Source organism: Gymnoscopelus braueri (assembly GCF_963280865.1).
Source record: "Gymnoscopelus braueri genome assembly, chromosome: 15".
NCBI classification, from domain to species: domain Eukaryota; kingdom Metazoa; phylum Chordata; class Actinopteri; order Myctophiformes; family Myctophidae; genus Gymnoscopelus; species Gymnoscopelus braueri.
Window position 1 is genome coordinate 29,062,464 of NC_137620.1, and position 12,026 is coordinate 29,074,489.

General features: G+C 39.4%; 1 protein-coding gene across 2 annotated transcripts; it reads right to left on the reverse strand.

Moving 5' to 3' along the window:
- Nucleotides 1-333: 333 nt before the first annotated feature.
- On the reverse strand, nucleotides 334-7,187 carry LOC308102421 (transmembrane protein 272). Of its 2 annotated transcripts, none has more exons than XM_080452128.1 (5): nucleotides 7,079-7,187; nucleotides 2,415-2,500; nucleotides 2,261-2,311; nucleotides 1,082-1,288; nucleotides 334-560 (listed from the first exon to the last, which is right to left on the reverse strand). In XM_080452128.1, exons 2-5 carry the CDS (start codon nucleotides 2,476-2,478, stop codon nucleotides 343-345), a joined length of 540 nt encoding a protein of 179 aa, XP_080308254.1. In that variant the 5' UTR covers nucleotides 2,479-2,500; nucleotides 7,079-7,187; the 3' UTR covers nucleotides 334-342. The 2 variants fall into 2 exon arrangements, with proteins under 2 accessions (XP_080308254.1, XP_080308255.1); XM_080452129.1 differs by having other exon boundaries at nucleotides 2,261-2,339; nucleotides 7,079-7,119.
- Between the last annotated feature and the right edge of the window lie 4,839 nt (nucleotides 7,188-12,026).

Here is a 12,026-nt window from a genome sequence, read left to right on the forward strand (position 1 = left end):
AATTAGATGTTTGAAATCTTGTTTGAAATTACCACCGTTGATGTCATTGTCATTGGAGGTAGGTTTCTGAACTGTCCACAGCCCACCAATGAGACGCAGAGCCAGAAGACAGATATGGTACAATCTTATAATGAGCATTAGTGAGGACCAATTATATGAAGATATTTATGAAAATGGGTGAAGTGGTCTTTTAGTTATATCAAGACTTTAGCCCTACCCATGCAATCAGGCATAAGACAAAACCCAGAGAGTCCTTTACTTCCATAGAAATCTAATTGTGTAGACCCATCATATCTGTCCTGATTCTCCTGAACCCTCCATTGATTCTTTGGTCAGACATCTTTAGAGATCATCATCAGGGTCAGCTCGGCCAAGGAGATAGTAGCAAACAAGGACACAACAGCCAACTAACAGGAAGAGAGCCAGTAGGATGTAGATCAGAGTAGTGGTCCAGAAAGCAAACAGGTAGAGAGTCTTGTTACAATATTGATCCAATGTTGAATTCAATGCTGAAGTCTTATTGTAGTTGGGCTCATAGATGGAGTAGATCCACACGTTACCTGGAGAACATGAAAAGAAAAACTATTTTAGAATGGCATTGTATATATATTTTTTTACTTTATATATTAAACTAGAAACATTGTTGCATACCTCCGCCAACACTATGCAACTGTCAAGATATGTCACTTCCACCTTAGATATGAATGTTACATCATTTTTTTAAATTGCCCTTGATTGTGACCTTTTCAACACAAACATTAATCATTTAATGGTGTTAATCATTCCCACCAAGTTTCATGAAAATCCATCTTGTCAAGTTATTTAGCGAACAAACAAATGGAATGGGGTGAAAACAACATCCCCATCCAACTCTATTGGCGGAGGTAAAAAAAAAATGTTCCACCAAAACGCTCAGTGCTCCACCTGTGTAGCTCTTGGTACATTTGAGGAAAATGTTGTTCTTTGAAAAACTTTTAATCGGTGTAGAGAATGGTGGCTGGTGAGAACACACAGAGGAGGAATGCACCCGTTTGAGGATGTCATATCTATTTTTTTTTTTTAAACAGGTTTTCAAACTCACCAGTGATGAACCAGCAGAAGAGGAAAAGAGAGGTCAGGGAATTCCAAGCAATGCAGAATCGGCTGAGGGGGCTGACGGTGCCGTCCTCGGGCTCCTGGGTACATGGCAAACAGGAAAGTACAGACAGCAGCAGGCCAAAACATCCCACCACCACCAAGTAGATGGGGATGTAGGGCTGCTTGGGGCATTCATCTAGGTACACTGCACCTGTAGGAGGGATAAGGATGAGTCTAGTACCGTCCCCCAGGAGGCGTTCAGAGAATTCATGGCCGTTTCAATGTAGTACAAAGACAGTACGTACAGTAGATATGTAGCTTGTGAAGTCATGACAATCCTTAAGATGGCTCAGGGGCCACTCAGCAAAATACCAAAAGTCCAAGGGGCCGCAAGCTAAAAATGACGGTCCTATTTTGGATTTTTCGATTTTGTAACACACACTACGCATTGTTATTGTTATAAGAAAATGTACATTTTGACATCATATTCTTTACACTGTACCTGTTTATTTTGTGTGTATGTCCAGTGGCATCAGTTCAGCAAAAGCTAAGGTATGGCAAGGTTAGGGTTGCCAACTCCCAGAGATTGAAATAAGGGACACCTACCCTGGGCGCGCGGCAAGGCCGCAAAAAAGGCCGCGAAAAAAATGGGGGTCAAACCCCCCAAAAAACCCGAAATGCATAGAAAACTATGCATTATACCTGTAACAATTGATGTTTTTTTTTTTTTTTTAATGTAGCAACCCATATATTTGAACGGAACTGTATATTTTTATCCTGTGCTTAAAAAAATTAAGGGCCGCGGGTTGAGTAGCGCTAGCATTATAAATTATATTTTGTGGGTTGGCTTACCTAGCTCAAGCTAATTTCAAATTGTGATACAACTAATAGGAAGTTAATCCAGTTGCCTTCTAGAAAATCAAACAAACATCAGTATGCTTTGAAAAATGGTCACAGTAAATGTCAAGAACCATGACAGAGTCATAGTCGTCAATGGGCTAACTGGTATGGTTCTTTAAATCACTGTTTCCTAAACATAGTGTTATGGCCTGTTTTTATGGGTACCGCGTAAGTATCCTTAAAAAATGTTTCAAAATAGTTTCAGAGAAAAGGGGAGACACGACATTTCGATTTGGGGTCTGGAGCTGCATACTGTAGGTTTGGGCACCGCTGCTCTACTCACCTATTGCAATCTGAGCAATGGGCATGATGCAGAACGTCACTTTGGAACACGCTATGGAAAGATGGAGCACATAATAAATCTTTACTTTGCAAGATAACACCAGCTGTGTCATGGATAAAATGACGACATTTCAGCTTAAGCTTATGTTTCTCACCTAGTATGGGTGTTGGAGGTTGAGGAGGATGTTGGATGTGATGTAGCAGACCTCTGTTTGACATTGTATATGTCGATGACTCTAGCCTACAGAAGATACAGAATATAACAAGCTATGACAACTACACAATAACCTAGGTTCAGTGTAAATGGTCACCTTTTCTACTTCCAACATATTCTTGGATTTGACCAGCAACAGAAGTCTAATGAAATGCATGTAAACCCACAGTCACGTATCTACTCGGCAACTGGACTGAGGTTAAGATGAGACAACATTTGTGCACAAGCATTCTATTTAGAAATCATAAAACACTATATATAGCTTGAGTAACCGTTCAATGGTGTTCAATGGACAGACTGTTTGCACCATCCTTGTGAGGTTTTCAGCTATTACTTTCAATGGTATAACGTCACGTTCTCCTTCTATATAGCCATATTAAGTATAACCGCACGGAAACTGACAATTGTGCAGAAAAACAGAACAATAGCACCCTAATTTGGAACCTTGAAGATACATCATTCTCAAGATTTATATTTTTTTAATTATAGCTTACAATTTAAGCATTTAGCAGATGCTCTTATCCAGAGTGACTTACAAGTGCGAGGTTAGAGTAAATGAACCTGCAACAGGTAGTCAACAAACTACAGAGTAAATAGTCACATACTGTAAGTAGAGTGCATATAACACTGCAGTGCTTCTTAGAAAAATAAATGTTCAGGCAGTTTGTGGAAGACATTGGGCCTCATTCAAAAAACATTTCTCAAATTCTTCTTACTTTTTGCTCTTGAGAAAAGAGTCAACAAAAAAACAACATGGTCCCTCAGTTATAGCTACCGATGGCCAACTGTGCCTACATTAGATGTGCATGCCTGTTCATGTTGACTCGCATAGAGTAGCTGCCCTGTCAATGCCATAAAAGGCATGCATGCAGACTTACAGGTTGTGTGCGAATAATAAGCTTTGAAATATATAGATATATTGTTGTGTGACTCAAGGAAATAACATTTTCAAAAGTAGTGGCGTGACAGGATTCCTGCAGGAACAGAAAAATCGAATTAAAAAACATGGCAAGGAATTGAACAAGTGAAATAGAAATCGTCTAGGCCTACACGAGAATGTGTTCACTGTATATTTTATTTGCATTTCATACGTTAACATACAGTATGAGCAAACTCTTGCAAAAATCGTGATGTAGCTTGAGCTACTCAGAACTGGCAGACTTTGGCATGTGACGTAGAAATGTCCAAGGAACCACTTTATGAAGAAAACATGTTTGCAACTTATGCCGAATGACAGAGGAGACTTTCAGTGTTCCAGGGACATTGGGACATGGGCCATTCTATGTCTCAATACTGTGAAAGAACATGAATAGTCTTCAAAACAAATAGACAATTTCTTCATGCATTATGCTGATTGTAAATTAGGGCTGTGAATCGTCTGCTATCTCACGATTCGATTCGATTCCGATTCTTGGGGTCACGATTCCGTTTTTTTTTGTTTTTTTCAAAACAAACAATTCTCGATTCAAAACAATTCTCGATTCAAAACGATTCTTGATTCAAAACATAGGATTTCAGGATCTACTCCAATCTGCTGGCATGAGAACAGAGTACATTTATGTAGCTTTTATAATTGTAAAGGTTTTATCAACTGATAATAATGTAAACACACAAATGTAAATATAAAATCCTCCCAAAAAAAAAATATTAAAAAAAAAAAAAAAAAAAAAAGGAATCGATTCTGAATCGTCCAACAGTAGAATCGCGATTCGTATCGATTTTTTCTAACACCCCTATTGTAAATGTACATGTTCTGTCAGACTGCAAAGCTATCATTTTGTTCAGGGGCAATAGCTACTGTATCTACAATAGTAGTATTATGACAGAAGGTAGTATGTTTCCTCCACATAAGGTTAAAGGCAGTGACATACGTAAATCCATGGCTCCAAAGTGATTGAAACATTCAAATAGGCTCCTTGGAAAACTAGCTTGATAATTAAATGGACAGAGATGCCACATCATATTTGACATACTGATTTTCTAAGTAATACTAGGTAACTTTTTCAACAAAACTAAAGTTAAATTGTATATTATCTTTTGTGAGTGGCAAATGTTTCACAACACCCACTCCATGAATTTCACCTCGAAAGCCTTTTATAAACTATTTTATTTAAACGGTGGCTAGGGTAGTCATTCCTGAAAAAATACGTCATCCAGCCGGAAAACGGAAACGGAAATGCACCGGTTTCCTGTTTAGCCAGGAACTACCGCACCGGTTTCCTGTTTGGCCAGGAACTACCGCGCTAATAACAAAAAGGAATCTCACGCTGTTTTTAAGAGATTGTAGGATTTGAAGATCGAAAAACAACAGCAAAAGAAAACACAGCTCACGGTAACTAAAGCTCCACTGGCTAAGAGAAACGATCCACAGATAGTATAAAACAATTAAAAGAACGCTTTTTGAAACGCTTCCGTCTTCCGGTGAAAACAAATGGAATTCTGGGTAACGCAGGAATAAACGAACGACCTGCAGTGACGGTAATGACCAGCAGAGGCTGCTAAAAATCGTTATTTGTGGACCTGCATTGTATTACTTTAAGATGAGTGACAAATTAAGGAAAAAACAACATAAGTTGTCAGTAAGGTGTTGGGCCAGCACGAGCTGCCAACATGCTTCAGCAGTGCACCTTGGCATAGATTCAACAAGTCTCTGGATCTCTACTGAAGGAATGGAACACCATTCTTCCTAAAGATATTCCCTCATTTGGTGTTTTGACGATGCTGGTGGAGAGCGCTGTCTAACAAGAACAATCTCCCATAGATGTTCATTCGAGTTGATATCTGATGACCATGAAGGTCATGCATTATTTTTGTACTCATCAAAGCATTCAGTGACCTCTCGTGCCCTGTGGATGGGGGATTGTCATCCTGGAAGAGACCACTCCCATCAGGATAGATGGGATATTGTTTCATCATATTGTTTCATAGAATAAAAAGGTGCATGGGACAAGGGGAGTGGACACAAACCATGCCCCCACAGCATAACAGAGCCACCGGGGTAAATAAGCAGCATTCCTATAGCCCCCCACCCCCACCCCCTCATTTGTTATATTCTATTCCTTGAAGACCAGTTTTTTTGCCACTGTTTTTGTTAAAAAGGTTAAAGTACTATATTCTGAGTGATAGTAATCATTGCTACAGCACGTTTGTTCGGTCACAGGGGTCTCTCCAGCTCTTTAGTAAACAGGATATAGTACATTTTCAGGAAGGTGACAGAATTTAAGCCAATCAGGAGAGAACACTGAAAATGCATTTTCTGTTTAATAAAGAGCTGAAGAGACATGGGAGACTCCGTTTACTGAACAAACACTCTATAGCAATGAGTAGAATATAGAGCTATTTAACACTTATTTTAACAAAAGAAAAAAATCACTTAGGCCTTTATTTTCAAATAAAGTTATTTTTATATATTTTTATTAGGGTTTTCCATTAAAATACAAGACAGCCTAGCTATATATTCTTTCTTATTTATTTTTATGTGCAGACACAAATCTGCCGTTCCTTATGTATACTGTAGGCCTACTAAGGTTATCGCGCTTGGTTAATAAAACAATGTTTAATCACTATTAAATCACTTCACATCACAGTCTGTCTGCTGTGATACGAACAGTGAGGTTGGACTGCATTCCACCAAAAGCCAGTCGGACCAAGTAAGTTCACAGAGTAGCAATCCACCTCCACCCACACAACTTATTCTGGTGGAAAAACTATTCAGACAGTTGGAGCCTCTTAGCCTTGTGTTCCCACGTTGAGCATTCTGTTACAAGACGGACTTTTATCATTTGAGTAGACTTACTTCTGAAACGATATGAAATTATAGCATACAATAGCCTTGGATCAAGACTATCAGTATTTGATCTGACTTTTACTTTCGTATCTACGATAGTCTTGGCTAGCAGCACCCAGTGCGTTCTGCACCTTCACCAGTAAAGCCCGTACTTCTCCGTACATGTACAACAAATATATATAAGGTGCTTACCCGGTTGTCCCAAATGTTAACTCGCATTTCGGAGTCTTTGTGCACTGTATTAGTCCGTATGTTTCAATAGATATGTGTTTTAATCCCGTCTGTGTCGGATTCTGTCGGAAGTTCCCTGTATTCCTCAATGGGTGGTAGTGACGGGGCGCATCAGGTGAAAGCCGGAATTACACTAAGTGTAAACAGAAAGTAAACGAGGGGGAAAATGGCATTCAGCCACTGACGGGATTAAAACACATATCTATTGAAGAATACGGAGTAATACCTTGCACTAATACTCCGAATGCCGAGTTAACATTTGGGGCGACCAGGTATGCACATTATGTCTTTCTTTTGTACATGTACGGAGACGTACGGGCTTTACTGGTGAAAGTACAGGACGCACTGGGGGGTGCTAGCCAAGACTATCGTAGATACGAAAGTAAAAGTCAAGACTCTATCCATGATAGTCTTGATCCTAATTATAATAAGTAGGCTATATGGCTAATAAGCCATATAGCCTACTTCTGAAACGATATGAAATGATAGCCTACAACAAAGGGGTAGAAGTAGATTAAAACAGCACATAATGTGTCTAGCTATTTAAATTCAGTTCGTATCAAATGAAAAGTAAACATGACATTTACCTGACAAAGAGCAAATTCAACTGTATCCTGGTCTACTGTTGCACTAACGCTCCCCATAAACAAATGAGGACTAGTTATCAGTCTGGCTCTCTAACTGACTACACCTGCCTGTTCAACACACCACACACTGAGCCTCGTCCAATCAAAAGTAGCTCTAAATATAGCCATGGTTTACATGACGCTCGTCATGGTATAACAGTCATGTTTCAGGGCTACTCTAAACATTACCACATACCAGTGGTGGAAAAAATACTATTTTTTTTTTTTCAAACTTAAGTATGAAAGTATCAATACTGCAATGTAGAAAGTAAATGCCCGGAATTAAAATTAAAAGTACAAAAGTATTGGTATCAAAATGTACTTGAAGTACCAAAAGTTTTCAAATGTATAACATTTAAAAAAAATCTTTTGAAAATATCCGATCTACAAGCTCACAATATTGTGAGCTTGTAGATCTGCTATTTTCAAAAGTTTTTTTTTCATATGGCGGAAATGTATATAGGGCTGAAGTGGTTAATGTATGTTTTGTAATAATAATCAAAATCTACAAAGTAAGTAGCCTAACTAAAGTTTTCAAATAATTGTAGTGGAGTAAAAGTATAATATTTGCCTCTGAGAGTAGTGAAGTAGAAGCAATTGATATTGGAAATTGGAAATACTCAAGTAAAGAACAATTACCTCAACATTTTACGTAAGTACAGTACTTAAGTACATGTACTTAGTTACTTTCCATCACTGCATGCGGCCAGAATAAAAGCATTTGTTTGAACAGTCATAGGCATAGCCTACTTGTCTTGTTAACACACACACTTACCTTAGGTCCTAGAACTGAACTGACAGTCGCACCTTGCAAAACAAAAGACTGCATACTGTACATGGGAGCAAGCATGTTGCCTGTGAGGCAAGGAATTCCACATAGTTGTCTATTTCTATGAATAACCGTGCGTTTCAGTGTTCCAGGGACATTGGGACATGGGCCATTCTATGTCTCAATACTGTGAAAGAACATGACTAGTCTACAAAACAAATAGACAATTTCTTGTTAATAATCACACACACACTTACCTTAGGTCCTAGAACTGAACTGACAGCCGCACCTTGCAAAACAAAAGACTGCATACTGAACATGGGAGCAAGCATGTTGCCTGTGAGGCAAGGAATTCCACATAGTTGTCTATTTCTATGAATAACCGCGTGTGTGCGTGCGTGCGTGTGTGTGTGAGATCTATCTCCACCTGGATATAATACAGCCTGGGATCGTTTTTGCCCCTGTCTGTCTGTCTGTCTGTCTGTCTGTGAGCAGCTAATATTGGACACAGCCTACCTATTGGTGCGAGTGAAACTGACAGACACACTCCAAGTCCTATTGGAGCTCATAGGACTTTTGCACTTGGCCCCCCCTGGGCCTGGGCCTGGTAGGCCTGTTCGGTAATGCTGACTTTTATCACTTAATATGAGAACTGCTCAGTAAATGAATGAATGAATAAATAGATAACACAGGGCATTCTGTCAGAGAAGTGGCTCAGCTCTGTATGCATTGTTTTGTCATATTTGATACAGTCAGTGTGATTTGTATGCCCCTGGGTCAATTCATTGATTGATTGATTGAAATTTTTATTAGGCAAAAGAATGTAAAACAGTTACATTTATAATGCTTTTGTCTAAAAGGTCCGGCCAAAAAAGTCCTTGCGGACTTGTTTCCGTTGGGGTCCTTGAATTAATTTCATAGACATATATAGTAGCAACCAAACAGTTCAAAAATCAACATGAAAATACAGATAATACAGAAAAAAATACCACTATGTACAAAAAAAAGCATGAAAAAATAAAAAAAATATGTACAAGAAAATGGGGGGGGGGGAAAGCATGGAAAAATAAAAATTATATACAAAAAAAGCTTGAGGAAATAAAAAATATGTACAAAAAAGAGGAGGGGGGGGGGTCGAGGGAAACTGGTACTAGCTCCTCTTTAGGCCTCCAGAAAGATGAGTTTTTAGGGCTGTTTTGAATGAGCCCAGCGAACTGCATTTTTTGAGGGATGGGGTTAGACTATTCCATTCCTTGGTGGCTGTGCTACAGAAGGAGAATTTGCCCATGTTTGTTTTATGGGTGGGTGGTACCAGATTGTTGCTTACGCTCCCTCTAGTTTTGTGGCTGTGGGTGTCACTAACTTTTTCGAGGTATTTATACAGATATGCGGGTATAGGGGGCATTTCGGGCAAATCTGCATTTACAATTTTGAAGACCAGTCCCATTTTTTGTTGTTTAACCCTGTCTTCCACCCTGAGCCAGCCTAGGCTGGCAAAGTGAGTGGGAGAGAGGTGGGTCATGGGCCCCAGTCCGAGAAGTAGTCGAATCAGAAGTTTGTTTTGGGAGGTTTGAAGCTTAGTCTTCAGTGACACTGAGGTGTTGGAGTACCAAGAGGAGCTAGCATAGTCAAAAAGGGGCTGAATCAGGGCCCCTGAGAGGGTCCTGAGGGCCTAAGGGTTGACAAAAGAGGAAACTCTGCCCATAAATCTGGTTCTCTGGTTTACTCCTTTGACCACCTTTGTTGTCATGCTTTCACCTGTCAGGTATTTGTCAAGAATACATCCCAAATAGGTAATCTATTCTTTGCTAGTGATGATTGTGTCATCGACTTTGACCTTGAAGTCATTTACCTTCATTTTACTGAGGGAATGTTTGGTCCCAAATAGAATGGATTCAGTTTTCCCACGGTGTAGTGACAGTTTGTTATCGGTAAGCCAGGTACGGATTTTTGAGAGTTCAGAGCTGAGAGCTTCCTCAACTTGCAACTTGTCCTCACCCGAGATCAGGAGTGCCGAGTCATCAGCGAACAGGAACAGTTTGCAGTTACAGGCAGCATTCATGTCGTTAATGTATAGAAGGAACAGTAACGGCCCTAGAATGCTGCCTTGAGGAACCCCGCAGCTCACCGGGAGGGATGAGGACATGGTTCCGTTGATGTCAACCACTTGTTCTCTACCCTCCAAGTAAGATCAATTTAGAGCAATTTAGTGATGTGCAATCAAAACCAATCACCTTCAGCTTATCAAGTAGAATTGCGTGGTTTACAGTGTCAAACGCCTTTTGGAGGTCCAGCATGACCATGCCACAGTATTTGCCGGAGTCTACCTCACGTTTGATGTAATCGGTCAAATATAGTAGGCATGTGTCAGTGGAGTGGGATGTTCTGAAGCCCGATTGGAATTCAAACAACAGTTTACGCTCGCTGAGGTAGCTGTTGATTGTTGGACTGTTCTGTATGCATTCAGTAATATATCAATTGTTGATAGACTGTACTTATATTAATTCATATATTCATTGTTGACAGACTACATACAGTACAGTATATTCATTGTTGATAGACTGTATCAGCGTGGATGCTCACATAATTATTGTAATAGTTATAATTATAGTTATTGTGTTTGCTGTGAACTGCCCTTAATCACTTAAACCCCAGCATCTGTATTGCTGGGGTTAATCAGACAACACTCTATAGATCCCTGAGCGACTCCGGTCAACCATATGGGGTTTAAGTGGTTAACAGTAACACAGCTGCTGGAAGGACAGCTGGCAAAAGATCACCGACTGTGTGAACGCATAAGTTCAAGTTAACGTCTCATAATACAACCCCAATCATTAGAGCACAAATCCTCAGTGTTCATTTATCCATTTGTAACTCCGACAGGGAAACCATTTTGGTTATTTATGTATACACTCTGCAATTAATACTGAGGATTTTACTGTGTGTGTGTAGATCCTGACTAATTGTATTCCGTTAAATTAATGTGTTGCTTAGATGAATTCTCGTATTCGTATGAGAAAAAATAACCAATCTACAGGCTAACGTGTCACATCGTGATGCGTTGTGAGCTTTTAATCAGCTATTTTCCTTTTTGCAATTCTTTGCAATTAAAAAAAAGTTTAAACTGTTGAGAATTTGTCCCAAAAATATCATACATATCAGACAATATTTGTATTTAGTGTGACCAGAAGCAGGGATAAAACATATCCCCGCCGGTCATAAACATGTATGACCAGAGTGGGGATATCAAAAACAGAGGCATGGAATATTTTTTGTATTGCTTCCACCGAAACAGGTGAAAAAAGACACAGGACACCTGCTGAGGTGATAATGTCAAATAGGTTTACCCGTCAACTGAAAGTTTGGAAGACGTGACGCATCAGACTCATCATACCATCTGTCAATCACAGGGCCCTGAGTGCAGACGCTGATTGGCTTGGCTCTTCTACTTTTTGGTTTCTGCAAAACGCCCACCCAGCGCAGTACAGTATAACAGGATGCTTTAAAGGAGTAGTTCACCCAAAACATTACTTATTTTCTATCAATTACACACCCCACAAAGCATTGAATTCATGGAGATTTTTTAGATTTTGTCTCATTTCTGAGACAATAATTTGATGATAATAATAAACATGCTATTGTATCCGGTAGGAGATACAAAGGAGACTCTTTGTGTCTCCTACCGGAAAGACCGCAGGTCATCAAATTATTGGCTTAGGAATGCGATAAAAACAAAAAAAGTCTCCATGAATTCAATGCTTCGTGGGGTGTGTAATTGATAGAAAACAAGTAATTTTTTGGGTGAACTACTCCTTTAAGTTTGGGCCTATAACTCTTGAACTGTGGGTCGTTCAATCAAATAGTTTTCCGTGGATTCCTTGGATCGTGACACAACGTTCCATTTCCTCCACTCATGTCATTTTGATTGGCTACGATTGGGTTACAAAGTTTGCCTGTTACAAATCATGAATGTCATGTCCAATCTGCCCCAAATTTGTATCACAGATTGAGGGGCCTGTAAACAATGCAGAGCCAAAAGCGATTCCATTTACAAACTTAAAATAAATCAGACCATAAATTTAAATAAAAAACAAACATTTTTATTCTCAAAATGCATTTGTTACAAAGGAAGTGCTTTGT

What these genes read in the sequence shown, in the direction of transcription:
- LOC308102421 (XM_080452128.1), bottom strand. Translation starts at nt 2,478, where the DNA reads ATGTCAAACAGAGGTCTGCTACATCACATCCAACATCCTCCTCAACCT. An exon ending in CATTGCTCAGATTGCAATAG is followed by an intron (nt 1,289 to 2,260) that starts GTGAGTAGAGCA and finishes TCCCTCCTACAG; the next exon opens with GTGCAGTGTACCTAGATGAA. An exon ending in CTTCTGCTGGTTCATCACTG is followed by an intron (nt 561 to 1,081) that starts GTGAGTTTGAAA and finishes CATGTTCTCCAG; the next exon opens with GTAACGTGTGGATCTACTCC.